This window comes from Fundulus heteroclitus, chromosome 20 (assembly GCF_011125445.2).
Source record: "Fundulus heteroclitus isolate FHET01 chromosome 20, MU-UCD_Fhet_4.1, whole genome shotgun sequence".
NCBI classification, from domain to species: Eukaryota; Metazoa; Chordata; class Actinopteri; order Cyprinodontiformes; family Fundulidae; genus Fundulus; species Fundulus heteroclitus.
The window spans coordinates 41,879,533-41,907,345 of record NC_046380.1 but is presented as its reverse complement, the minus strand read 5'-3'; the positions used below and the strand labels follow the sequence as shown (position 1 = coordinate 41,907,345).

Below are 27,813 nucleotides of genomic sequence, written 5' to 3'. Positions count from 1 at the left end.
ACCTATATTCTGCTCTACCACTGGTGGCGGTGTGGAGGGGAAGGCTTTATAGGTGCGACGTGAGAGGGCAGAAAGGATTTGGGTGACGGGAGGTCATACGGTTTTTACCGCTTTCTTTGGCACACAATAGCCTGCGTCCACTGGTTACATTCTGTTATATCCACACTCTCCATAATTACCTGTCCATCTCACTTGTAAAGACCGCCACTCATCTTGTTTGTTCATATACAAACTGACTTCAATAAATGGGAACGCCCATACCTTATCTCCTGGTTTCAACATCATTTTGTAAGCGCGTTAAATTCCAGATTCCCCGCACCCAGAAGCGACAAAAAGGTGGTTGATAGTCGCTACAGAGTCTTCTTCCCGGAAACAAAGCACTTGAAGGCCAATGCCAAGGTGTGTCTTGGCATGCCAGGGTGAGGTAAGCTTTGTCTCGCTGTGCTAGTACCACCTCCTGGAGAACAGCTTCAAGTCCATTCAAAGGCATCTGAAGATAAAAAAAATAAAATAAAAAAACAGGTGCATTGCAAGACTGTCATACCGGAAGAATGGCTATGACACGTGATTATGAATGAGTCTTACCTGTAAGATTGACGATATCCTTTGCACCTGCATGGGGAAGAGCATTAAACAATAGTTAATACTTTATATCTCTCTAGATCTTATCCTTTCCATCTCTAATAAAATAAAAAATGCTGTCCAAATAATGAATTTTTATTTTTTATTTTTTAAATCATTTAGGGTTTTAGTGTCATTTGCACAGTGTAAATTTAACTTTAACATCATTTTAAGGACAAAACATAATAGCTACTGACATAAAAGGAAAACGTTAGTACTCATCAGGAAATATATAAATGATTGGTATAAAAAAGCATGTTTGAAATTAATCACTGCAGATTCTTTAACATTATTGTTACTGTTTTGTAGGATTTAACAATTCATTTTAGAAGTCACAATGGCTTCCAGATAACAGATATATATTCTGCAAAAGATTAATTAAAACTGTAAAAGTGATATTGCTCAAACAGCCAAGGGCAGGTATTAACTAATTAGATTTAATCAATTACTCTGTAACTTTTGACAAAAAAATAATAAATAAAAAAATTAGGACTATTTTTCCTTATGTTATAATCTTGAGTAAATTTTGTTGATACGCAACCCAATGCGTGTAACTTAACTGAATGAAGAACATATTTTAACCTATAAAAAAATAAAACACGATACACACATAAATGTTGTTCATGCTAGGTTTCTTCTAACCTTAATTTGTTTTCTTGTAATAATATTTTTCATTTTTGGTTATAAAATGCCAAACAGTGCACATAACTTCATTTTTATTCATGTCTGCAGACATAAATGGGCAATATTACATTGCACATTATGATCAGTAAAACAGGACTAAATAATAGCCATCTCACCAAATACTTTGTTACTTTTGAGTGTGTTTTTTTTGTTGCACAGTTACGTATTAAAAATATATTGAAGTAGTGGTACTCGTGGTTATTAGAATATCACATCTGGGTACTACACCCACCTATGATGGCAGCTGTTAGTTTATAAAAAATATTTGACTTTCCATAAATGTAACATTCGTGTTCCAAAAACACATTTAAAAATAAAAGAAAAACACTTGAAAACTGATAAGCATGTAAAAAAATATTTTAGATTTTTCAAGTTTTACATTTTACATACCGTTATGTTGAGCCATAGCAGCTTTTGCTATATGGTTCTTTACCTTGTACGAATCATCTGCACTGTATGAGCAAAGGGGACATTAATATGTTGCAAATAGATAGATACGTGGATCTGTGTGATTAAAATAACAAAGTTTGAGCATATAATACATTTCTCACCTTTTCTATTTCCATTTAATGGCTGCAGGAAAATATTATATATGCTACATGTTAAAATTAGCCTTCCCTGTATAAATTACGAATTTCACTTGTCTACAGCTGTTAATTATATTTTCAACCTAATCTAAAAAATTATTTACTATGTGAAAACAAGTTTTAAGAAGGTAAAAATACCTTTTGCTGACTTCGTAGGTTTTGCATTGTGGATCATGTGCCGAACATCAGTGGAAGAACGTCTCAAACTTCTTTCAATCGACCTCTCAACTCCGCTTCTTTAAGGTACTGGTAATTATGAAAATAGCGCCCCCTTCATTTCCGGAGTGCAATAGTCCAATTTCCATATAAGGTATGGAACTGACAGTGGTTCGTACCCGCCCCTTTCTGCAGGCTGCAGCGAGGTCCTTCTCCTTCGGGGCGGGTGTGTTTTGCTACAGTTTTCTAGCACTCTTGAAACTACGGAAAGCACCGAGGGTAAAAGAAACACAGTCCGGAGAGCGCGGCGACAAAAAAATTGTCGGCGTTAAAATGGGTTTGTGTTAACACCGTTAATAACGCGTTTAACTGACAGCACTAATATATATATATATATATATATATATATATATATATATATATATATATATATATATATATATATATATATATATATATATGCTTCTCCACACAACTGGGTACATATCCAAACTGCTGAATTTGTCTCTCTTGTAAGCAAAGCAATATGACAATAAGGAAAGTGTAGTTGTATCAGCCCTTTTTTCAGCCAACCCAAGCTTTTTGTGGGCTACCATGTTTTGCTCTGTTAAGCCAGAGAAAATAAAATTTCAAGAAAGCTAAGTTAGTTTTGTGTCTTTAGGGAAATTATTCCTCACTTTTATCAATATAGCTAGTCTAACTATTGCCATCATGCAGGTTTTACAAATGCACAAGGTTTTATTGAGTGAAAACATTTCAATCTGTTTGTTACTGATTTTGGATGGGCCTATATTGTAGCTTGTTTATGAGCTTTAGCTCATAAATGAGTCAACTCTAACAATCTTACATCTGGACTGAAAACAGAAAGCCTGTTGTTCATGCCAGGAATCAGTCAACACTGGGGGCTGAGCACCCCAAAGGTCAGATCCTAGAATCGCCCCTGCTAGGAGGGTTAGCAAGACAGCTTGGAGCACAAGGAGCAGAACCAAGCAGGAAAACTGCTGAACTGAAGAAACTTGGGTTACTGTAGACAGAATGGAACTGTGCTTTATTCTGATCTGATTATTATTGTTCTCATAGCTGCTTTAATTACAGAACCTCTGCTAGTATGAATTTTTACTTCAGTGTTCAGCCTGACACCAGCCTTCATGTTTATCAGTGTATAGCTTATGCTGGACTTTTGAGTCAAGACACAGCTCTACAGGTTATCCCACTGTTAGTTTCCAGTAACCCAAACCAGCATAAAACCTGCCCAGCTTAAAAGAAAAAAACAAGTCCAAATATCAAACTCTCTCATGTTAAAAGCACAGAACAATTAAAGACATAAGAACATGGTGTTAGCACACAACTGAGCTGAAGCAAAGAAAAAAAATCTGCACAAAATGTACAATCAGTCAACCAAATAACACACACGATCACTTTAACAATCATGATATATCAACTGGAAAAAAAAAAACTTTTATCAATAGCTTCCCAGCATGAGTAATAAATCTACCTCAATATAAACTTAATTTATCTTACAGAGCTCAATCAAACATTTCACTTTCACACAGCCATGAAATATTTTTAAGCTGATCAGTTGAACTCAAAGCCTCTTGGGGCATTTATGTTGACCAATACAATTTTATAGTGACACTTGATTGACCATTATTCTTTTCTTGTTTTATTATAACAATATTATTCATTATAACTATTATTCATTGATCAGAATCAGATATACTTTAATGATCCCAGAGGGAAATTGCTCTTTCAGTACAACCGCCATAACATAACAAACAAACATCACAAACATTTACAGGAGGAGACGATTTACTAAGGCCTTGCTGCCAAGGACAACCGCCTTACACGGTGCCCACAGGGCACTGCCATTACTCTGTGGAAAAATAGAGGCCACAAAAAAAAGGAAGGTGAGAGGAAAAAAACATAACTCACACTTTATCCTATAACAGGATACAGTTTGAGGTATCAAAAACCTCTTTCACAAAAAGCACAAATAAGACGAGACACATATAGCAGAAGGTAAACATTTGAGACTAGTCGCGTGTAAGTTCATCAGTTTTATGAGCATCAGTTATGTGTGTCTGTTTGGGTGAAAGTGTTTATATTTCCGTGAACACTCTCCGGAGGCCATTGTCCTTGATGTTATCAGCCGGCTAACAGTTCAGAAAGCATCCACAGATGTCAACGGGGAAGGGGGTAGCAGGGTAGAGTTCTGAGCTCGTTCCTCATAACAAAACCAGGAGTGATTAGAGAGGGAGGGCATAGACCAAATATGTTATTTGTTATTGAGACAAGCTGCACTACTTTCCTGGCAGCCCTAAGTCTTTTGCTGGCTCCAAATGGTGAAATCCAATTTTCCAAATTGTTGGGCTTTTCCGCGCTTCACTTCCAGATTTTATCCCATGACCCTTTGAGTTCAACCACTGAAGCCAGTCTGCGTACCAGCACATCCAGCTTTTCGGTGTCGCTCCTCCACCTTCCAGAACTGTCCGTTCACCGCCTTAGCGGGCATGTCATATGCAGCCGGCAGCCTGATCAAGGCCAAATGGCTACCGACATCCGCTGTATTTGCTGATACATCAAAAATTCACCAAATCCAATAAGTAGAAATCCAAGTGTCCTGAATCCAAACATGCAAACGTTTCAAACGTCCAGGAATGACAAAGTCGAAAGACACACCGTTTTCCATCCAAGAATATAGTGTGTATCCCACAAAATTAGTCAAATCAGGACCAGACGGGTCCCCCGATTGTTGCCTACACGTCGAAAAAAATGTATCAATAGCATTGAGAGACCAGCTTACCAGATCCATGTTTTTCAGAGTTCGGTTGATATGAAGAAAGTGCTCAGAAAGACAAGACATAGCAGCAGAAGCAGGAGAGTGGGAGGGGGGGGGGGGGGGGAAAGCTGGAGAAGAGAGAAGCAGAGAGTAGAGAAGACACGACCGACCTCGAAGAGAGACAGAACGTGATGTCACATAGATTCGACTCATTTAAAAAATAAATTGACCAGTAAAATGAGTTGAAGGAGATGGCATTTTATTAAAATGGTTTTAGTTTTCTATTATTAACTATTTTGATATATTTTGTTAGTAATTCTTTCTAAAACCCCAACAAATGTGAAAAACTTCCCAAATTTTTACAACCTGCCCATAAGCTATTTTGTTCCAGCTCAATGTGTTCAAAAGAAGCCCAATTGGGTGAAAACCTGCCTAACTTGGCAACACTGACTACACTATTGCTTTTTGTTTGTTAGGTTTTTTTAGATTTTGGGATTTTATTGAGAATTTCTTTCTCAGCAGTGTAGGAGTGGTTAGAGAGCCACTGTTCAGCCTGAAGCGTATATACATATTTTTTTTAAAAAGTGTGCCCCTTAAAAAAATGGAATGCCCCCCCTGTAATTTGTTTCTGCAGCCTGGTCTGTCTTATATGTTTCTACTGAGGCCTTCCTCCTCTTCTCATCCATGTTCAAAGTATACGGTGAGAGCAGAAGAGCTACAATGAATGGCTAACACCGAAGCTAACCGATTGTCCACTATACCTTTAATGTAAGTCGTAAAATGGTCCCACATGCTTTTTTGTTAACGTCAAAATGCAGGCCTAGCAATTACCAACAGAGTTCAGGCATGGCATCATTTAACCGAGGAATAAGGTGGATAATGTGAATACGGCAAATGAGCTGTGACACAGCTTCCTTCAAACTTCCACGGTCCAAGGACCTTAAGTATTAATACTGTACTTTGAACTTAACACGTTTTAAAGCTAATTTAAGCAACTTCCGGCACCTTCTCCTAAACTGATAAACATCATGAATTTTCACTCAAGTGTAAGAGTGCACTTTATTTGAGTGGTGTTGCTTTTTTACCTTTAATGTATTTTTTTGGATTGAGTGTACATAAATTGTTACTCATGGACCTATTGTATGTTACCTGCTGTTGACACAAGCTGGCAAGATTAGGCAGTCTGTTCAGAAAAGTTGTTTGGGTGTTTTCTTTAAACTCATTGTTCTATGTAGTAGAAAATTGTGATCAAGTTGTTATTTTGCTGTAAAAAAAAAATCATAAAATGACATTTCTGCATTAGTGCCATCCCCTACAAGTAACTGCAATAAACTGACGCCATACTGTGACTTGTTCAAATTAGTTTAACTGTTTGCATCTAAATTCCTCCTTTAGGTCATGAGCCCTCAGCTTTGGACACAGTTGAAGCATTTAACCCTCAGAAAAAGAAGTGGGAACGTTTGGTTCCCATGAACTTCCCCAGATGCTCTGCCTCTTCCATCATCATCAGAGACCGCCTTCTGGTGGTGGGAGGAGTTAACCAGGTGAGCTTCACCCCCACATCAACACTGCAGGTGATGTTTTGGAAAAGTGAAATTATCCACAGAGCAGTCGAAGGCTAACATCTAGTCGAACAGTCGTCAGGCTTTTAGCTGAATGAAGCAATTGAATTCAACCCAAACTAATACTTTTCCCAAACCCTACTGCTAACTGATACCCGTGTACAAGATGATATATATCTTTTTACCCCTTTGTAGAGTTTGGTTCAATCCAAATAATAAATAGGCAAATGTCCCTAATATCCACCATGAATAGATTAACGGGTTAACCATAGGGAGTGTGATATATATATATATATATATATATATATATATATATATATATATATATATATATATATACACTCACCGGCCACTTTATTAGGTACACCTGTCCAACTGCTCGTTAACACTTAATTTCTAAGCAGCCAATCACATGGCGGCAACTCAGTGCATTTAGGCATGTAGACATGGTCAAGAGAATCTCCTGCAGTTCAAACCGAGCATCAGTATGGGGAAGAAAGGTGATTTGAGTGACTTTGAACGTGGCATGATTGTTGGTGCCAGAAGGGCTGGTCTGAGTATTTCAGAAACTGCTAATCTACTGGGATTTTCACATACAACCATCTCTAGGGTTTACAGAGAATGGTCCGAAAAAGAAAAAACATCCAGTGAGCGGCAGTTCTGTGGGCGGAAATGCCTTGTTGATGCCAGAGGTCAGAGGAGAACGGCCAGACTGGTTCGAGCTGATAGAAGGGCAACAGTGACTCAAATAACCACCCATTACAACCAAGGTGGGCAGAAGGGCATCTCTGAACGCACAGTCATTTAAGGACTTTGCTCAAATTAATTTTTAGCTCATCTCGAGCCTCTGCCGTTTTTTATAGCTGCAGTAAGGATCTTAACCCGTAAGACACATAGATGTTGAATTCTTCTGAGCTGAGCTTTGTTCTGTGACCAAATACGTTTTGGCAAACAGGCCATTTGGATAATTAATCTTACTAATATCAAAACAATACATTGATGTTTCATCATTATCGAACATAATAGTGAAACAGATTCAGCTAAAAACTTCACCTTTCTCCCAACTTGTCACAATGTCCCCAGTCAGCCCCCAGGGAGGGGTTATGCGTTTAAGTGAGAGGACTATATTCATAGTTTAATTATTTATAATGGAATAGTAAGTTAAATATCCTATAATTGTTTATGTTTTTTATTTAGCAGTAAATTTTCACATCTTTGACCGCTGTATTTACAACTTCCATCCTTTATGAGAAACAACTCTTTACGTCTGTTATTTGATGGATGCTCCGATCTCTCATCAGCTCCCCAAACTTTAGTTCAGTGTCATGAACAGTGGTGGCTGGCCCATAGGGGGCGCTCGGGTGCTGCCCTCCCTAGATGTGGAGGGGAAAAGTCAAAATATATTTAGATTTCAAAAGTATTATTAATGACAGTTTTTAATTAATAGTATGTGGCTACATGTAATAAGAATTATTAAAACACTTCTACTAACTCTAACAATTGACTCTCCAATTGACTCTCATTTAACAGTGCATTTCCACCGACAGAACGTAGCATTTCTCCCCTAGGGCTGTCACTCAAGGAGCCCCGCAAGTGTAGCGAAATAATCAATTGTATAATGCTGCTAGGGAAAATGTATAAATATTTGGCCAATCAGCATCACCAAAATGAATGGCTTTGGGGCTCCTGGAATCATAGCCCTTGCTGCACAGTGATATAGGTATTTGGCAAGCCGTTTTAACATGAAGTAATGTAGCTCGCAGTCAGTCAGGCAGTGAAGTAGCGATTACGGCGACGACGACAGAGAGAGAGACACACATTTTGTCGTGTGGTAAGTGAGTTTGAATATTGGGCTATATGTTGGAAAGATTTTGGAAGGTGCTGTGAACATTGTATCAGGTACATAATTTTGTCAGCTGATAATTTTTTTTTCATATTTTGAAATTGTGTCATAGTGAAACTGTTTGGCTGAAGATAATGTATCAGTATGGTGTATGCCTACTTTGGTGACAAATAGTGAATTTTAGTGTTGTATTTAATACTGTTCCTTTCCAAAATAAGACCTAATATAGCTGTAAATGGTTGAATGTATCTATAAGCTGCTGATTCTGAGAAGGGACTTAAATGCTTATTGTGGAATCGTAGTAATTTTCCGACTTTTAATTTGATGGCATGTACTGGGTTAGGCAGGGAAATCTATTGGCCAGCCCCACCTAGATTTTTTTCCACCAGCCGCCACTGGTCATGAACTTTTATTCCATTTAAAATGTTGATATTTAGTCATAAGTTTTCATATTATCTGAATTATCACAATATTTATATTTCATATTCATATTCATATTATTATTATTATTATTATTATTATTATTATTATTATTATTATTATTAACATTTACATTTTCCGTTTGATTTTAACAACTAGTAATGTTATTTCTTATCAAAAATATTTATTATTTTTAAGTAAAAATATTTATTAGCAAATATTTATTATCACACACAGGGGTCCGACACTGTCTGGTGTGCGGTGCCATTCTCACAGTAACTCTGGACTTGTCATGTTTCCAAGACTATGCATCCTGCACACAGAATGTAACTATTTCTACTTGAAGCTCATTCTGGACATTTTTGCTGAGCCTTTTTTACCTTTTGTTTGATCTGCATGTTGTCCTCTTGAATCCTCACTGTTAGTAGAAACTCCAAAGTGTAACACTGCTCTCATTTGTTTAATGCCTTATGTGTTGGTTAAGGTTTAAAGAAAGCAGACATTGCTCCAAGAGGACAGATTGCACAGTGTTTAATGCTTGTTCATGGAGGCTTAATTTCAGTTTGCAGCAAGAAAAGAAAAAAGCAAAAAAAAACAAAGAATAAGCAGGTGAACAACAATAACTGCTAAAAGGACCACAGTTATTAAGGATACAGGTATTTACATAAATTAATTCAGATTTGCTGATAAGATTTCAGTTGTTTTTTGGGTTCGTTTGGTAATGCTTATTGAGCTCCTCCTCATAAAAGTGTCCTTTGTGGCCACTTAGAAACAAATTTCAAAATTAAGCAGTACCGCCTCAGTATAAAGAAATTAAATGTTAAAACATTTAATTTCTTCATCTGTCAGTTTTTATTGTCTTTTATTGAAAATGTTCTTACAGTTAGTTTTGTTTTTATTTTATTTTTTGATCTTTAGAAAACTTTAAAAAGGCTTATTCATATGGGTTTTAAGACTGTTTGCTTAACCTTGTGTTATGCTATAATTACACCGTGACGAATAATTGATCTTAGATTGAATTCTGAACATGTAGTATGGAGGGGTAACAAAGGAAATTCCACTCTGTCTGCAACATGAGACCCTCACAGCTTGGACGCCCCTTCTTCCCAGCAGGGGTTCTCTCTTGCTGTAAAACCTTCCTCCCAAAGACACAGATTATCTCTTCATCTCTTCTCTCCTGCTTCTAACTGACTCCAAGCTGCTGAGACACACTCTTCTGGGGCCCCCAAGGCCCCAGCCAGTTCCGTCACATGGGGGCCCCATGGGGCCCCCATGTGACGGAAGACCCAAAAGCTACATGCTCCCCAGAACAGCCGTTCCGTGGAACTCACCTCCCTGGACCTTCCTTACTGCTTAGACCAAGGAGAAGGCCTGGATCATGAGCCTGACCGACGCACATCCAGCACCTGTGGAACTTCTCGTCGCCCGGAGAACATGTCCGGGCCTGTAAGTGTGTTGTTGTTAAGGAAAGAGTGTTGTGTATGTATCTTGAGGTCAAACTAAGTGGGAAGTTAACAAATTTGTTTAAGTTGAAATACATCTGTATTAAGAGTGAATCTTATTACAGCTACAGTATAAAGTAATATTCAAGTCACATAAGTTAGAAATTTGAAGGAGTATTTTGCAATTTAAAAAGAGCATTTAGCATGACATTTAACCAGACTTATAAAATGACTGACAAAGATCATAAAGAACTCTATGCTCTATCAAGTACTGAAGTGGAGGAAAATGATACTGAGCAAATCTCAGAACCACAGACTGTTCGAAGAAGTGAAAGAGTTAGAACGTTAACAGAAAAGGGTAAAGCGCTTCAAGAGGAGAAACTTAAAATGCTTCAACACAGAATGCAGTCGGTTTTGAAAAATGGAGATATGAAGCAAGACTGAGGAAAGTAATATTAAGAAAAGAAGCTTCAGACAGTGAATTAAAGGAGCTGATTAACAATGTAAATGTCACCTGCATATATATGCAAACCATTTATGAAGAAATACGACAAATACACACTGCTGGTGCAGACGCAAGACGCAAAGTAGATGCATGTACATCACTTTCTGCATTTATTGTCAGAAGAGCTGAGAAACAACTGCAAGGAGACTCTGCAGAAGGCGACGAAGAGCCGTGGCCAGATTTTGGGTCATGCTTAGGATCTGAAAGTACGACATCAAGGTCAAAATCCAGAAGGTCTAAAAGTAGTTCAGGTAGTTCACAAACAACCAAGAGATTGGAAGCAGAGGCTGAGGCAGCTGCATCTCAAGAAATATTAGCAGTTATGGAAGAGCAAGAAAAAGAAACAATGGAGTTACAAAAACTAGAACGCGAGAATTTGGAAAGGTAGCAAGCAATGGAAGAGCAGCGAAGAAAGATTAAACGCTTGGAAGAAGTTAAAAAATTGAATGCTGCAAAGGCACGAGTAAAGATTTATGATGAAGCTGAAAGTATTTCTGAAAGTCAGAGTTCATCACAGAGCATTAAAGCAGAAAGTGAAATCCAAGCAATCCCTCTCACAGCACACAGTTCTTCTCCAGCTCTAAATATTACCCATTTCCATAATGCTAAAATCGTTGAATCTATGCCACATAATCCTACAGTAATAAACCAAGCCCAACAAAGTCCTGCTGAACAACCTAAGGCCACCATAAGCCAAACGCTTAAAGCATCAAGTCCACCATTCATCCCTCAAGCCACACAGGTTTCCTCTGTTGTAGCTCAACAACAGTCAAATTATGAGCCAGTTGGCATACTAGCTGAAGCAATAAACGCTAATCGTCTTCCAACTCCAGAACCTGCATTGTTCACTGGTGACCCCTTAAAGTTCAAAGATTGGCAGTTGTCCTTTGAAACCCTGATAGAAAGGAAAAACATTCCAAATTATCTCAGAAAGTATCTTGGTGGACCCGTAAAGAAAGCAGTTGAAGGTTTTCTTCTAGTGGGGACAGATAAAGCAAATGACTCAGCTTGGAAAGAGCTAAAAAAACGTTTCGGAGATCTATTCACCATAGGAAAATGCTTCAGAGACAAGCTTCACAGTTGGCCTAAAATAAACTCCAAGGATGGAAGTGAGTTGAGATAATTTGGTGACTTCCTGAAGAATTGTGAAGCTGCAATGTTACACATAAGGTCACTGGAGATTCTCAATGATTGTATGGAAATCCAAAAACTCTTGCTACAACCCCCAGATTGGTTGACCACAAGATGGAACCGGACAGCCATGAAAATAAGAAGGGCTAGTGATGGAGAATATCCATCTTTTTATGTGTTTGCAGATTTTGTATCCACTGAAGCAGACTTAAAGGTATGGAAATAAGTAAACCCAAACAATTATGCAATCAAGTCATCCAAGCAAAAATGCTAACAACAAACTCATATAACACAAATACTGTGACCTGTCCTTTCTGCAAAAGAAATGGTCACATCCTTGATAAATGTTTCAAAATCACAGAAACCCCACTCCAAGACCGTATCAAGTTTGCACAAGCAGAAAAGCTGTGTTTTGGATGTTTAGAGAGAGGACATCGTTCCAAGAAGTGTGACAAAAAGAGCACATGCGAAAAATGTCAAAAGAGACATCCAACATGTCTGCACAATGATGCATTCATTGAGCGTAACAGGGTAATACCTGCAGTGAGTGAAAAGTCTCCAGACGATGACGAAGCTGACGCTGAAGAAGGAGACAAACCATCGGTGGCGATCTCTAACAGGGTAACTCAAGCAACTTCAAGCACGTTGACATCCTCTATTCTACCTGTATGGGTTTCCTCAAAGAACGACCCAGACAGAGAGGTTTTAGTTTATGCACTACTTGATTCACAAAGTGATACATCCTTCATCTTGGATGAAGTAGCCCAAGGTCTTGACACAAATAAAAGTAAAGTCAATCTGCGCTTGTCAACTATGTCCACCAAGTCAACAGTTATACCATGTGACAAGCTGGTAAATCTTCAAGTTAGAGGATATAACGATGAAAAGAGAATTACACTGCCACCAGTATATACAAGAGAGTTTATCCCTGTCAACAGATCACATATCCCAACGTCTGAAACCGCCTTAAAGTGGCCTCATCTGGAAAAGCTGGCAGATAAGCTACCTCCACTGCTCGAATGCGAAGTTGGTCTACTTATCGGCTATAATTGTCAACAAGCCCTCCTACCACGCAAAGTTCTTGCAGGCAAAGAGAACCAACCTTACGCACAGTTAACTGATCTCGGCTGGAGCATAGTTGGTTGTTCATCTCAATCTCAAAATCACAATGATGTCATCGGTACAAGTCACAGAATAATTGTTTGTGAAGTATTCCCTGTTTCACAACCAGCAGTTGAACTCAAGCAGCAAGTACATTTTGAATGCAGAACTGAAGTAAAGGAAGCCAGTCCAACTGATGTGATTAAGGCTTTGGAATCCGATTTCTCTGAACATGCAATAGATGACAATCCAGTTTCACAGGAAGACATTTTGTTCATGTCAAAGATGACCAAAGGTATAAAACAGAAGAATGATGGTCATTACGAACTCCCGTTACCATTCAAAACAGACAATCCGAATCTCCCAAACAACAAGCAAAGTGCTGAACACAGATTGTCTTCATTGGAACGTCGACTAAAAAGGGATGAGAAATACTATAAAGATTATTTCAAGTTCATGAACGATATTATAACTCGCGGAGATGCAGAAAAGGTGCCAGAACATGAGCTGAACAACAAGACAGCATGGTACATCCCGCATCACGGGGTTTACCACCCCCACAAACCAGAGAAAATACGTGTGGTTTTTGACTGTTCTGCACACTTCCAAGGAACATCTCTCAACGATCATCTACTGACTGGACCGGATCTCACCAACACATTGGTCGGAGTGTTATGCCGATTTAGAAAGGGCCTCGTCGCCATTATGTGTGATGTGGAAAGAATGTTCCACCAATTCCATGTCATTAAGGAACATCTTGTGTCCGGCCCCCTGTCCCGGTCCTGGTCCGTGTCGTTTCCTGGTGCGGGTTTCGCTTGGGGAGTGGGGTTTGGGATGGCTCGTGCGGGCTGGCTGGCCAGGGTCCCCTCCTCTTATTTATTTATTTACTTACTTTTTTTTATTTTTGGGGGGGGTAAAGCCAGTAGGCTTGGTGGGTGGGCTGGGGGGGGGGGGGGTTGAGGTGTTGGTCCTGGTGGGTGGTTGGCTAGCGGGCAGTGCGGCCTCTCCCTGGCCCCTGGGCTACAGTGGTGCCGCTGGCGAGGCCCCCTTCTCTGGGTGGGGCTTTCGGGGAGCGGGGGTGCCTAGAGTCAGTAGGGGAGCTGGCTCCCTGGGATGGCTTCCCAGTCCTTTGCTCCCCATCCCCGGACTCCTCCCTCTGCCTGCTCCATCACGCCGCCACACATGTAGGTCCTTGGGGAGGGGGCGTTACTGGAGGTTGCCACTTTCTGGTGACGCCCCTCTCCCCAATTTTATCATGCATCTTAGACACTTTCACTCCAAATATTTTCACAACGCACACTCATGTAGGCCATGGTATGGGGGGAGGGCGGGCGCTTATGTTGTGTGAGCCTCACCTCGGACGGCTCCCTTCACCTCCTCTCGCACTTAGACATTGAGGGTTCTGGGCAGTTGCCTGGAGGGGGAGAGGTGGGCTGTGCCGTGCACCCTCTTCGGCGCTCCCAGTTTTTAAACACACTTGAGAACAACATGCAACAACACAACATCTGAGCGGGCGTAGGGAGGATCGGGGTCTTTTGCACACCCCCGTTCTGCGATGGCGGCAAGGAGTCTGGGGCCTGGAGGAGGTGCGGGCCACTGTGTCCGGGGTCTTGGCGGGGGGCTGCTATGGGTAGTCAACGGCTTGCCAGGTCTGGGGCTGACGCCTCCGCTCCCCCCAGGAGGGGTGGGGGGTAGGGGTGGCTAGGGTAAGGTGGGGGAGGGAGGGGGTTTATTAGGTATTTAGGGGGTGAGGGGGGTTCTGGCTGGGTAGCTCGTATGGGTCGTGTTGGCCCCCCCTCTTTGGGGGGCCCGGTCCGAGGGGCGTCTGGTCCGGGGGCGGGACCAGACGCCCCTCGTATAGTTGATTTGGGGTGACCCCCCTCTTGTCAGTGTTGGATGCGAAGACTGTGTTTTGTGGGAATGTGTGTACAGCGTCTTTTTTTTTTAATCTGTGTGTGGCGAGTGGGGCACTAGGGAGGGATGGTGTGAATGAGTTTTTTTTTTCTCCAGGTATGGGTGTGGTCCGCTCCTTCTCTCAAGAACATCTCAAGTCTCCGCTAGGTGCGGAGCCCATCCCCCCACGTCCTCCCCTCCTGCGCTGGCAGGCGCCTTGGCCCTCTGGCGCATTGGTGGGCCTCGGGTTTGGGGTGGGTTCCCGGGCGTGCGCCGGCCCACTCCCGGCGGCCGCTTCGAAGGGCCTGGCCCCCCGGGGGGCGGCCGGGGCCCCTGTCGCGAGGGGCGGGGCGCCCCTGGGGTCTCTGGCCCTAAGGGCCCATGGCCGGGACCACTTCAGCGGGGCTGGCTGCCGGCGGAGCCAACGGCCTCGTGGGGGCGTGGCATTGCGGTAGCTGGGGGATTTCCTCGGGGTCGTCTCTCCTCTTTCCTTGGGGGGGGTTGCAGATATCCTGTGTCGGCCCCTCCTGGGCGCCCTGCTTTAGGGGCCCCTTTGGGAGTCCTGGGTTATGGGTCCCCTGACTCCTGCCTCTGTGCTCGGGGAAGGCGGCCTTTGGTTCTCCACAACCACTATTGAACTATTTCCTTCTGGATAATTTTCACCTAAACTAGTGCACTCTCACAAAGTCCCACAGGTGCTGGGTCCCAGGTATTAAATGTTCACTTATATACAGAAAGCTTATAATTTATTTATTTATTTATGTTCTTTCACTTTCTTTTTTCAGGTATCACATTACACATGTCAGCTTAAATAATAATACATATGATTTAGCAATGGCATCTAGGTGTTATTTGATTGTATCTGTTGCTTTATGTCTGTTGGTTGTGCTGTTCTTATTGCATCTCTCTTTCCAGGTGATGGAGCAGACGAAGAACGTTTTATCACTCTCTCCCTTTTATTTATGTCTTCTTTCTTTCACCTCTTCTCTTTTTTCTTCTCTCTCTTCTTGTTCTTCCTTTACTCTCCCATTGTAGTGTCCATATAATTTGAATTTCTCCCTGCAGGAATCACAATAAAGCTATTTACAAGCATAAATCAAGCGGAGCACTATAGCGAAATCTGTTCGCTCCACTTGTAAAAGCAAAATCTGTCGAGCTCTATCTGGCATTGAGACATCAATTCCTATTGCCACATTGCTAGACAGGACACTGGAAAAAAAAAAAAAAAAGGAACATCAAGATTATTTAAGATTTCTTTCGTGGGACAAAGGCAATTTAAACTCCGAACCTTCAGTTTACAGGATGAAAGTACATCTTTTTGGAGCAGCGTCATCTCCTGGATGTTGTAATTTTGGACTCAAACACATTTCATCGCAAGGTAGAAACAAGTTCAGCAAAGAGACTGTTGAATTCATCCAAAGAGGTTTTTACGTTGACGATGGACTTACTAGTGTAACATCAACAGCCAAAGCTATACAGCTGGTCAAAGAGTCAAGGGAACTTTGCAAAACAGGCAACCTACATCTGCATAAGTTTGTGTCAAACAATAAAGAGGTCAGCTCAGTGGAAAATCCGGCTGATCACGCCTCAATGGGTTTAAATGCTGCACAACTGAAAGAATCAAACTGGTTGAAGGGTCCAGATTTCCTTTGGAAAAAAGATCTTCCAATAAAAAAGGAAAAGTTGAAGGGACAGATCCTGAACTCCGTACAGGTCATGCACACACCGTGCATTCAAAACAAGTGAAGCCTGTTCTAGAGCGTCTAAAGAAGTTCTCTGATTGGTCGAGAGCTGTAAAGGCTATTTCCAGACTCAAACGATGCATAGAGTTTAAAGGTCTTCAAGAAAGAACAAACAAAACAACAGATCTTGAAGAGAGAAGAGACACAGAAGTTTTCATTATCAAGCTAGTGCAAAAGGAAGCTTTTACTGAGGAAATTCAGAAAATCAGATCTCAGAAGTAAAATTCTCTGCAAATGGTAAATGGACTGAACTTATATAGCGCTTTTCCAGTCATGCTGACCACCCAAAGCGCTGTACACTATAGCCACATTCACCCAGTCACTCTCACTAACGCGCACACATTTATACACCGAGATAAGTGCCTTGCCCAGGGGCACATTGACATGTGGCAAGGGGAAGCTGCAATCGAACCCACAACCTTCTGATTGCAAGACAACTACTCAACCCATCAAGTCACAGTCGCCCAAACATAACAGACTAAAGCAGCTAAATGCTTTCTTGGACAAGTCCGATGTTCTCAGGGTGGGAGGAAGCTTGTCCCAATCAGCCTTGCATCATCATGTCAAACATCCCGCAATTCTTCCCAAGGAGTCCCATGTATCAGCCCTCCTGGTTAAACACTACCATGAACGTGTACATCAAGGAAGAGGCATGACCATAAATGAATTGCGTGCAAATGGCATATGGATTCTAGGATGTGGAAGTATGGTTTCTTCGCACATTTACCACTGTGTTAAATGTAGGCGATATAGAAAGACCACAAATGTCCAACAGATGGCAGAGTTACCAGAAGTAAGAACAAAAACAGCACCTCCTTTTACATATTGCGGTGTTGACTGTTTTGGCCCATTCATGGTAAAGGAAGGAAGAAAGGAAGTCAAAAGATATGGATTATTGTTCACCTGCTTATGTTGACGAGCTGTGCATATTAAAACACTTGATGACTTATCAACTGATGCTTTCAAGAACGCTCTTCGGTTTCTGATTGCCATAAGAGGTCCTGTTCGACAACTAAGATGTGACCAAGGGACAAATTTTATGGGAGCCAGAAGAGAGTTTTTGGAGCTGATGAAGGATATGGACCAAGAACCACAAAGAGCTATTGGTTGCGAGTTTGTGATGAACGTTCCATCACCATGTGGTGCTGCAGAGCTAACGCTAGCCCGCCAACAACTTCCCTCCTTCAACACTCCTTCCGTGAATGGCCAAACTGGACAGAACTGACACGAGACAAAGGACAGGTTTGGACAGGGAGCTAAGGGTGAAGTAAAAGGTTTATTGGGAAATTTGTAAACCGTTAGACACAGACCTCTCAACTTTTATCAAAAGTTAAGAGTGAGATTATGCTAATTTGGGGGCGGGGCTTGTTTGGGGGCGGGGCTAACCGGACCCTGGAAGAGCCGGTGGAGTCAACTTCATCTCATTTTTATCCCACCAGACAATGAAGTAGACATGTATTACTTTTGTTAAAAAGAGAAAGAGACGTATTAATACTTTATTGTTCAGTTAATGGATTAAGACATAAAAAATACACAATTGTTCAAATAATACTGAATAAAATTAAGTAGTTTTAAGTTATTGACTGAATTATTATACTGTTACACATTAATCTATGGGTTGTTTATCATTGTAAATCTATAAGCTGATTGGTGAATCAAGCTGAGTTTCATCAAGCCTTTATGGTCAACATTTTCCCCTCAGCAGCAACACTGAAGCACACAGAGGTTCCCGCTGCGTCTTTACGCACGATCCAGCTGCTGATGTCTCCCTCTTTTCAGCTCAATGCACTTCTAGACTGTTACAGTGTATAACATTCCCATCACGTTTCACAGCGACAGGTTTCTCAGTCAGTCGCCGCGCTGACAAGTCAAATCTCTATTGCTCTCGTCAGTGCGCTCTGGGCGGTGAGGTGGGCGGATTTTACCCCCGTGCGCTGCGTGCGACGGGTAAACAGTGGGGAAAATGCACAATTACTGTAAAGGGCTCCTATAAAGGTAACAGGGGTACTGACAAGTCTGAGATGAAGCCCCTGATGTTACAAGTTCTTTAAAATGACCCTTAAAAGTGCGCACCTGAATTAAAGCGCGAGGCAGCAGCCCACCGAAGTGCCACTGAATCTATGTTGTTAAAAAAAAATAGCATGAAATACAGCTACTAACTCTCCTATTGACTTTAACTGGCACACGTTGCTACCGATGTGAGAACATTAAACGTAGTGATTCACGTTTTGAATAGTGAACGGTGATAAACGCACCTGCTCCGAGGGAAAGGAGGGGGGAGAGGAGCAAGCGCGGAGACACAGAAATACGGTGCATGTAGTTAAAAAATGCAGAATTAATAAAAACGAAACTTATAAACAGACTAAGTGGCTTTTTAAACTGCATCTGGTTAGCAGAACTGTTTTATGATCCAGCGTGCATCCATGATTTGGTGTTAAATACTGATAAGGTTATTATAGTGGGTGATTTTAACATCCATGTTGACACAGAATGTGATAACCTTAGTGTAGCCTTTAAAACTATCCTAGATTCAATTGGTTTTGCTCAAAATGTGCATAAACCGACGCACTCTTGGCTCCATACTTTAGACCTTGTGCTGACATATGGCATTGATTGTGAAGAATTAACAGTATTTCCTCACCACCCTGTCCTATCTGATAATTTTTTAATTACATTTGAGTTTAATCTAACTGAGTTCTCCACCCCCAAAAGAGGGTTCCATTATAGTAGATCTTTATCGGATAATGCTGTATCAAAACTTAAAGAGTCTGTCCCCTTTTTCATATCCTCCGTATTGCAGAAATGCAATACATGATTAATCTATCCTTGGTAAATGGATATGTACCACAGGCTTTTAAAGTAGCTGTTATTAAACCTTTACTTAAGAAACCATCTCTTGATCAAGATGAGTTAGTAAATTACAGACCTATATCTAATCTTCTTTTCTTATCTAAAATTCTTGAGAAAGTAGTTGCTAATCAACTATGTGAACATTTACAAAGTAATGACCTACTTGAGGAGTTTCAGTCAGGCTTTAGAGCTCATCATAGCACTGAAACAGCTCTGGTGAAGGTCACCAATGATATTCTCATGGCCTCAGATAATGAACTTGTGTCTATACTTGTCCTGTTAGATCTCAGTGCTGCATTTGATACAGTTGATCACAATATTCTCTTACAAAGACTTGAGCATACTGTAGGGATTAAGGGAAAAGCATTAGGCTGGTTTAAATCTTATCTGTCAGACAGATTCCAGTTTGTCCATGTTAATAATAAATCTTCCTCAAACTCTAGGGTCACCTGTGGAGTACCACAGGGTTCAGTCCTTGGACCAATTCTATTTACTATATATATGCTTCCGATTGGCAAAATTATCAGACAGCATGGGATTAATTTCCACTGTTATGCTGATGACACTCAGCTACATTTATCCATGAATCCTGATGAATCCAATCAGTTACTTTGACTGCAGTCATGTCTTGATGACATCAAAAGCTGGATGACTTTAAATTTCCTGCATTTAAATTCTGTCAAGACAGAAGTTGTAATCTTTGGGCCAGAGTCTTCAAAAAATAAAGTTCTTAATCAATCACTTAATCTGGATGGCATTAACTTGGCCTCTGGTAATAAAGTTAAAAATCTTGGTGTTGTTTTCGACCAAGACGTGTCATTTAAATCCCATATTAAACAGGTTTCCAGAGTTTCCTTTTTTCACCTCCGGAATATCGCCAAAATTAGAAACATTCTGTCCAGGGGTGATGCTGAAAAACTAGTCCATGCATTTGTTACTTCAAGGCTGGACTATTGTAATTCTTTACTATCAGGAAGTCCACAAAATGCAGTTCAAAGTCTTCAGCTGATCCAAAATGCTGCGGCAAGAGTTCTGATGAAAATCAACAAGAGGGATCATATTTCTCCAATTTTAGCTTCCCTTCATTGGCTTCCTGTTAAATCAAGAATAGAATTTAAAATTCTCCTTCTAACGTATAAAGCCCTTAATATTCAAGCTCCATCATATATCAGAGCTCTGATTACCCCGTATGTTCCTAACAGGAGTTGAGATGTTAGGAACAACAGGAGGGCTGCGGACGACAAAACGGAGTTTTGTCGTCCGCAGCCCAGACGGGCTTTGTGATTTTTATGCGTGAGAAATTCCATGTTTGCGTGTGAAATGTCGTGTGTTGCGTGTGAGCGTGTGAAGTTAGTGAAATGCGTGTGTCACACGGTCAATGCGTGAGAGTTGAGAGCCCTGGTTAGACACATGATGCTTACAACAAAGGGCTAACGAAATAGCTCACGCTAGCCTTCCATTTATGGTACTGCTAATATCATTTGAGTGTATTTTATGGTTTTAACAGGAAGGTTATCTCCACAAGGGTTTCATACATTGATGGGACATTAATGTTTACGTTATCCAGCCCACTCATTATGACTAAAAATAAAGCTAAAGCCTTTGTTTGTTAGTGCCGAACGCCCGCTAGCCAAACTGCTATTAGCCTTGCTAACATCCGGTTTCGGACATTTCAAAAGGAGTTCGTTTTAAAGCATAAAGCGTAACTGTTCTGCTCCGCCATCCTTCGATGGTGCTATGAGCCTTATCCCCGCATTACTATCGAATATTAATGTTGGTAAAGGCAATTTTGATAACTTTATGTTGTAACCTCTTAGCCACCGATTTGCTACAACGACCCCATACGCCCGGAGGGAGAATCGCATTAACAAAGTCGGTCGTAAGGGTTTAAATTATTTTACTGGGCAAATCAGTAACCAGAATGTTATTTTCCCAAAATAATGTTCTGGTTAACTTGTGCTTTGCATTGTGAATGGGTTGAAACACATGTCAAATGTTGTTCTGAATTAGTTAAGCTAATATAACCACGATTCACATTCTTTAAGGTGAACTTTGGTTCTTTAACATTAAACAAAATATTATTTCATCAAATAAAGTTTGTTTAACTTTGGCTTTGCATTGTGAATGGATTGAAATACATGCCATATGTTTTTAACTCCACTCCATGTTTTTCTTTTATCAGATCTGCAGTGAACAAGGATTCACCGAATTATTCTGATTATGACCAACCACTTTTGTTTTGTCTTTTGTTGTTTTTGCGTGTAAATAGTTCCTTAGCTTAGTTTCTTTTCATCTTCATTTTGCTTAGTAGTTTACTTCAGTTTCACTAGCCTAGTAGAGAGGATTTGTTAATCGAAATATTGTGTTAATTCAGATAAACAGCAATGATGTTCTCTGGATGTTCATTTTATTTCTGTTATTAAATTCTTGGACTTGAAAAGAAGTTGTCACTCCTTTATTCTATGTGTATGCAGGTTTTGCTGTTAAAAGATCGCTAGTGCTCGAATTCATCCCTTTCAATCATTCACCAGACAATACTTAACAGACAGTGTTATTTAATAAACATTAAATAACTTTAAACAGTGTATAATTGCACAACACTTGGAAACAGCTTAGGGTTCAGCTCTAGAACATGATGCAAGAGGTTCTGAGCCTCAGCAATGATAAAGTGTTTCTTATAGCCTGATGTACCGCACCTTTAAAAAGTATTCACACCCCTTGTACCTTTTCATATTCTGTCAAATTCTAACCAGCAAATACATCAATGTATTTTATTTATTGCCTTTTTATTGTACAAAACTTAGAGCGCATTAGAGAACAAACAGCATGATAAAGACCAAGGAACCCAGCAGAGAGATGGAGAGGGTTTAAGGCACAGTGGGGATGCCTTTCTTGAGCAGGGTCAGGGAGAAACTGGTCAGAAGATACGTGGAACTAAACATGGAATAAGCCTGGTGGAAAAACTGTGGCGAGAACTGAACAACAGCCCTAGACATAGACCCAAAGCTACAGGTTAGATTATGGGCTTAGATCAAAGTATATTTATCTGCTAGATTGGCTCAGTCAAAGTCCAGACCTAAATTCAGTTGAGAATCTGCTGAAAATCGGTGTACACAGACACTGTCCATCAGATCTGACTGAGCTTGAGCCGTCAGGCGAAGCAGAATGATCCTAAATGTCCTGCTGTTCACCTTCCACTTCGCAACTATGTTGAGTTGGTATGGTATATAAAATCCTAATACAGCACCTTTAAAGTTTGATTGTTATGTGACAAAATCACAAGGGCTTACTGAGGTCGTGTGTAATGAAAGGCCATCATGTGTGCTTGTTTTACACAACCTTCATGGTTATGTTTCTGTGTGAAAGTAAAAAAAAAGCTGCTAAATATTTGCAACACTCCCAAACGTCTTGGCCACGGCAGCACATAATGTTTAACTGCAACTTGAACTGTTGTTGAGGACTAAGTGTGAGTTTTAATTCATTATAAAGCGTCAGTATTGATTCTGGTGTCCGAGGGGAAATATACACAGCCTCTGACTGCCCGTCTTTTTCCTAATTTCTGCCTCCGTCAGGTTCCCAGCTCAGCCCATGAGATCCTCTACGTCAAGGATGAAGAGTGTCTCTAGCCTGGCGTGACTGACAGCAGGTGATTGCTGCAGATTCAACCTCTTCCTGTCAGGATGGCCTTTCTTCATCAGACTGAAGGGCTCTGTTTTTAAAAACACTGAAAACATTTGACTTAGGCTACAGCATGCAATGTAACAGGTAACACTGCCCCCTGCTGGAAGTAGTTGAACCCAACATAATGGAGCATCTGAGTCTTCCTTTGGATTGAGATTCAGTTGGTCTAAACGCGGAACTGTTCTGCATTTTAGTGCACACCTATGGAAGGGACTGTATTCTAACTGGAATCACAGAAAAACCCATAAAGACCTATTTTATTGTATATCTGTATTTCATCTTTGCATTTATGGCCTGGTGTTTATTTTATGTGATTTAAGAACAATATATAAGGTGGACTTTATGAAGCATTTTATCTCAGTGATGATGAGGTAATAGCAATATTTGTAGATTATTTAATCATCCTGATAATCCAGTTGTTTTGTTCATTTGGTTGTTTAACTAACTGCCAGGTATAAATAATCGTAGTGTCACGGTTTCAGCTCCTTCAAGATAATGTTTTGTTCTAATGAAATTAGGAGAAACTGTAATCTGCCTCTTCTATGGTGTAGCAGTGCCTGTTTGGGAGTGTGATCATTTATACGATGCTGCGCATTGCCGGAATGAAACAAGACCATGGGTGAAATACAGTTTTTGTTAATGCTACAGCAGAAACATGAATGTGTTCAAATGGGATTTCATGTGATAAGTCCACATAAATGAGTGGATAACTATTAGGTGAAAGAAAAGCTAAACGTTTTTCTCATTATCTTTTCCTTTTACGAATCTGCATTTGTATTTATCCCCCCCTGGGTTTATGCTTTGCACTGTTTACTGTTGTTACAGGTGTAAGTCTCTTGGGGTATGTCTCTACTGTCTTTGCACATGTAGAGACTAAAGATTTTGCCTTTCAGCTCAGTTCAAGTTGAATTAAAAATAGTTGTATTAATCCAAATGGTAATATAAGCGTTTTAGTAACTCTCTATTTAGGTTTCTTCAACAAGCCAGTACTGTAAAAATGGGTCTGGCTCTGGCCCTAGAAGGGTCTGCTATTGTTGTCTGTATTATGGGGGACACCACTCTGTTGTTGGTGTATCCCAGTCCCATGAAGAGGATGCTCAGAGTACTCCATTATGTTCTTAATTTTATGAAGCATCTTTCTTTGGGGAGACTGTGGATAGAGTAGTCATCTTGCAATCGTAAGGTTGTGTGTCCGATTCCAGCTTCCCCTTTCCTTCTTCCACACTTTTGCTCTGATCCTTACAAGACTTGTTGCCAAATGCAAATGGTACTTCTTATGGCTTCCTTCTTGTCTTTCTTCCCTAAAGAGCAGATTTGTGACATGCACACGTACAACTAATAGTTGGCCTGGGAAAACAGTCTGGAAATTTTTCTGTTCAGTAATGTTCTCTAACAAATCTCTAAGGCTTTCACAGACCAGCTGTTTTTTTTTTTGTTTTTTGTTTTTTATTTTTACTTAGGATATATTAAAAGCTGATTTTTTTTGTAGATATTGTGAAAAACAGGCATCCTTTTCTTTCCAGTTTTTAATTCTGTGCTACTTTGTGTTGGTCTATCACATACAATCCCAATACAATACTCTGAACTCTGTGTTTGCAATTTGACAAAATGTGAAAGAGTACAATGAGTGAAATACTTATGCAAAGGACCGTACAACATGTGCAATTTTAGGATAAATATTGGACTGACTTGTTGACTGAAACGTGGGTTTCAATTCCAGGTCAGCTTTCTACCCACATTAATAAAATCACTAGTCTTTGATATTGACAAGGTCCCACTGCGTGGTGTAATGTCTGCTGCCCAAATGTGTATGTCTTTACCACATGCTGCTGTGAGAGAAAAATAACTATTTTAATTTTATTTATAGGTTTATTATGATGAAACATCTGTTTTGTTACAGAAACTAAGCCGTCTTTTCTCCTGTTTTACAGTTAATGATATGTAACTGTCCTTAGGACTGGTTTGTACAATATTTTTTTTTATTACACTGAAGTTCCACTAGATGGCAGCAACTACACAAAGGAGCCCTGACCAGGCTTGCTGAATTCCCAACATATATTCTCCGGTAATATCTCAGCCTAGTTGTAGTAGTAGTAGTAGTAGTAGTAGCAGTAGTAGTAATAATAATAATAATAACAATAATAATAATAATAATAATAAGAAGAAGAAGAAGAAGAAGAAGAAGAATCTTGTCATTGTCATGTACATTTCAATTAAATCTGTCCTCCGCATTTAACATTGTGGAGGACACTTTTTGTTATACTTGGTAATCGTCCTTCCATCTTGAAAATAGTCAATTCATTAAAATGTTATTTATATAGTGCCAATTCAAAACACATGTCATCTCAAGACACTTTATTACAAAGTCAAATTCAATCAAATCATACAGTCAGATTGGTCCAAAAGTTTCCTGGCTAAGGAAACCCAGCAGATTGCATCACGTCTTGTCCATTCACTCCTCCTGAAAGAGTGCAGAGCCACAGGGACAGTCGTCTGCATTGTCGATGGCTTTGCAGCAATCCCTCATACAGAGCATGTATGAACCCACAGTGGAGGGGAAAACTCCCCTTTAATAGGAAGGAAAACCTCCAGCAGAACCAGGCTGGTTCTGCTGGTGAGTGTGATCTGTTCACACTCAGTCTTCCCCAGTCTCCAGGATTCTGAGAGACACAAAAACAGCACAGAAGCACACATTGATCCAGGAATCCATCTCCCAGGACCTAAAGTGGAGCTCAACGCTGTAAAAACAGTGGAGATGGTTGTGGACTTCAGGAAGAACTCATCCCCAGCTACCCCCATCACCCTCTGTGACCCCACCATTGACACTGTGGAGTCTTTCCGCTTCCTGGAAACTATCATCTCCCAGGACCTAAAGGGGTAGTTGAACATCAACTCCCTCACCAAGAAAGCCCAGCAGAGGATGCACTTCCTGCACCAGGTGAAAAAAATCAAGCTGCCAAGGACAATGATGGAGGAGTTCTACTCCTCCATCATTGAGTCCATCCTCACCCACTCCATCACCATTTGGTACGCTGGTGCCACCGCCAAGGAAAAGGGCAGACTGCAGCATGTCAACCGGTCTGCAGAGAAGGTGATTGGCTGCAATCTTCCATCTCTCCAGGACCTGTACGCCTTCAGGATTCTGAGGTGTGCAGACAAAGATTGTGGCTGATCCCTCGCACCCCAGTCACAAACTATTTCAGACACTTCCCTCTGGCAGGAGGCTGCGGTCCATCAGGACTAAAACCTCATGCCACAAGAACAGTTTTTTCCCATCCACTACCAGCCTTATCAAAAAGGCCCAGAGCCGCCCTTGACACTGCGTCTTTCCCTCCCCCGTTCAGGACCTACAAGCTACACAAATGTAGCAACTCCAGACCTTCTGCGTTACATTAACGCACAGTATACTGTGTATATAGCTCTGTATATATATATATATATATATATATATATATATATATATATATATATATATATATATATATATTTTGTCTGCACCATCAACACCAAGTCAAATTCCTTGTAAGTGCAAACCTACTTGGTAATAAACTTGATTCTGATTCTGATTAGCTTCCAATTCAATCTGAATTTTGCAATGGTGCGATGGCATAACAATGGAAACCTTAAGTTCTTCCTTCTTTATGGATGTTCCACCTAACTTTCCTCAAAAAGATCTTATTCTAGTAAATCATCATTGACATTTGCTGAATAACCAAACCTGTTCCACACAAAATCTGCTTAAACTTTGAACAACAGAATAATGTATGGGGGAAAAAAATCACTTTTTTATCCTGTCTCGACTTTTTTGAAAAAGGTAGTAAAACTAGACTTGTAGTGCATGAGACTATGAGTTTATAACATCTACTGTTGCATGAACATACAAGGAGTTTTTAACAAGTTAAAAAGTTTGTAGTGCTGGGTTCGATCTGGACGCTGCAGTGCTTCTCATGGACACCACTGATCCAAGGTAACCCTGCTGTGCAAAAGTCTTTCTGAGGAGAATCTGTTTCCAGATGGATGACCGCCTGAAACAAAGGTCGCCAAGGTTTGACCTCTACATATAAGTATTTTCCTTAAAGCCGTACTAAGTTTTGAGTGGCGCAACCCCTACAGGACTTATTGAAAATAGCACTGTCGCAAACTTGCTCCCCTCCGCGTGCCCACCACAACCCAGCGCGACAACACACCGCACTGTCATTTTCACAGCAGCTAGAGACACGGAGAGAGAGATCTGCTCACATTGAGCCCAGCGCAATCAGCGCCGGTACGTTTTAGCTATTGTTTATTCAGGAGAGGGAGAGATATGGGTGTACGCGGACTGATAGTAGAGTCACCGGCTTTCTGTCGGTAGTGCAGTGGGGGTGGGTCTATTTATAGCTCTTGTTCAGAGTTGCTTATTTTTTGCCCAAATAAGAGACTTTATGGTCAAAAACAAGCCCAGTAAACCGCAACCTGTGACTCACGACATTTACAAGCCAGGCATAGCTTCTAATAAGCAGACTTGTAACACTGTTGTTGATTCCAATGGCCTTACATTGGGTTGCCGTACCCTCAATCGTCTCACACTTAGATTACCATCACAGGAACTTACAAGAGAATATATTAAGGTAAAAAATTTTACTTAGTGGGACTTTAATTTTCCACAAATATGGAACTTTCAATTGAAACTAAATATTACTTCATTTTAGTAAATGTTTGATGTTCAAAAGTGTAAATTAAAAATAAAATAGTGATTGTTTGACTACAAAACAAGCAAGAAACATGTTTTAAGTGTTTTGAGGCTCAAAACAAAATATTTTTTGTGAGAACAAAGAGC

At 40.5% G+C, this 27,813-nt stretch overlaps 2 protein-coding genes and 1 long non-coding RNA gene across 3 annotated transcripts in view; 2 read left to right on the top strand and 1 right to left on the bottom strand.

Moving 5' to 3' along the window:
* LOC118567107 (kelch domain-containing protein 8A-like) overlaps positions 1-24,769 on the top strand; it is a 51,368-nt gene extending 26,599 nt beyond the window's left edge. The window contains exons 2-3 of the mRNA XM_036151261.1: positions 6,223-6,371; positions 22,889-24,769. Coding sequence (XP_036007154.1) covers positions 6,223-6,371; positions 22,889-22,942 — 203 coding nt within the window. The 3' untranslated portion in view covers positions 22,943-24,769. The remainder of the gene's footprint in view (positions 1-6,222; positions 6,372-22,888) is intronic.
* LOC118567112 lies at positions 380-1,738 on the bottom strand. The gene is made up of 3 exons (XR_004933488.1): positions 1,696-1,738; positions 586-612; positions 380-490 (listed from the first exon to the last, which is right to left on the bottom strand). It is a non-coding gene; the product is annotated as an uncharacterized LOC118567112 (long non-coding RNA).
* Positions 10,115-16,765, top strand: LOC110368025. Its single transcript, XM_036151247.1, has 2 exons — positions 10,115-13,585; positions 15,959-16,765. Exons 1-2 carry the CDS (start codon positions 11,947-11,949, stop codon positions 16,468-16,470), a joined length of 2,151 nt encoding a protein of 716 aa, XP_036007140.1. The 5' UTR covers positions 10,115-11,946; the 3' UTR covers positions 16,471-16,765.
* Positions 24,770-27,813: the final 3,044 nt, after the last annotated feature.

Excerpts from the sequence above, each read along its gene's own strand:
- LOC110368025 (XM_036151247.1), top strand. The coding sequence starts at position 11,947 with ATGGAAATAAGTAAACCCAAACAATTATGCAATCAAGTCATCCAAGCA. Across the intron at positions 13,586-15,958 it reads ATTCCATGTCATTAAGGAAC|ATCAAGATTATTTAAGATTT; the intron begins ATCTTGTGTCCG and ends AAAAAAAGGAAC.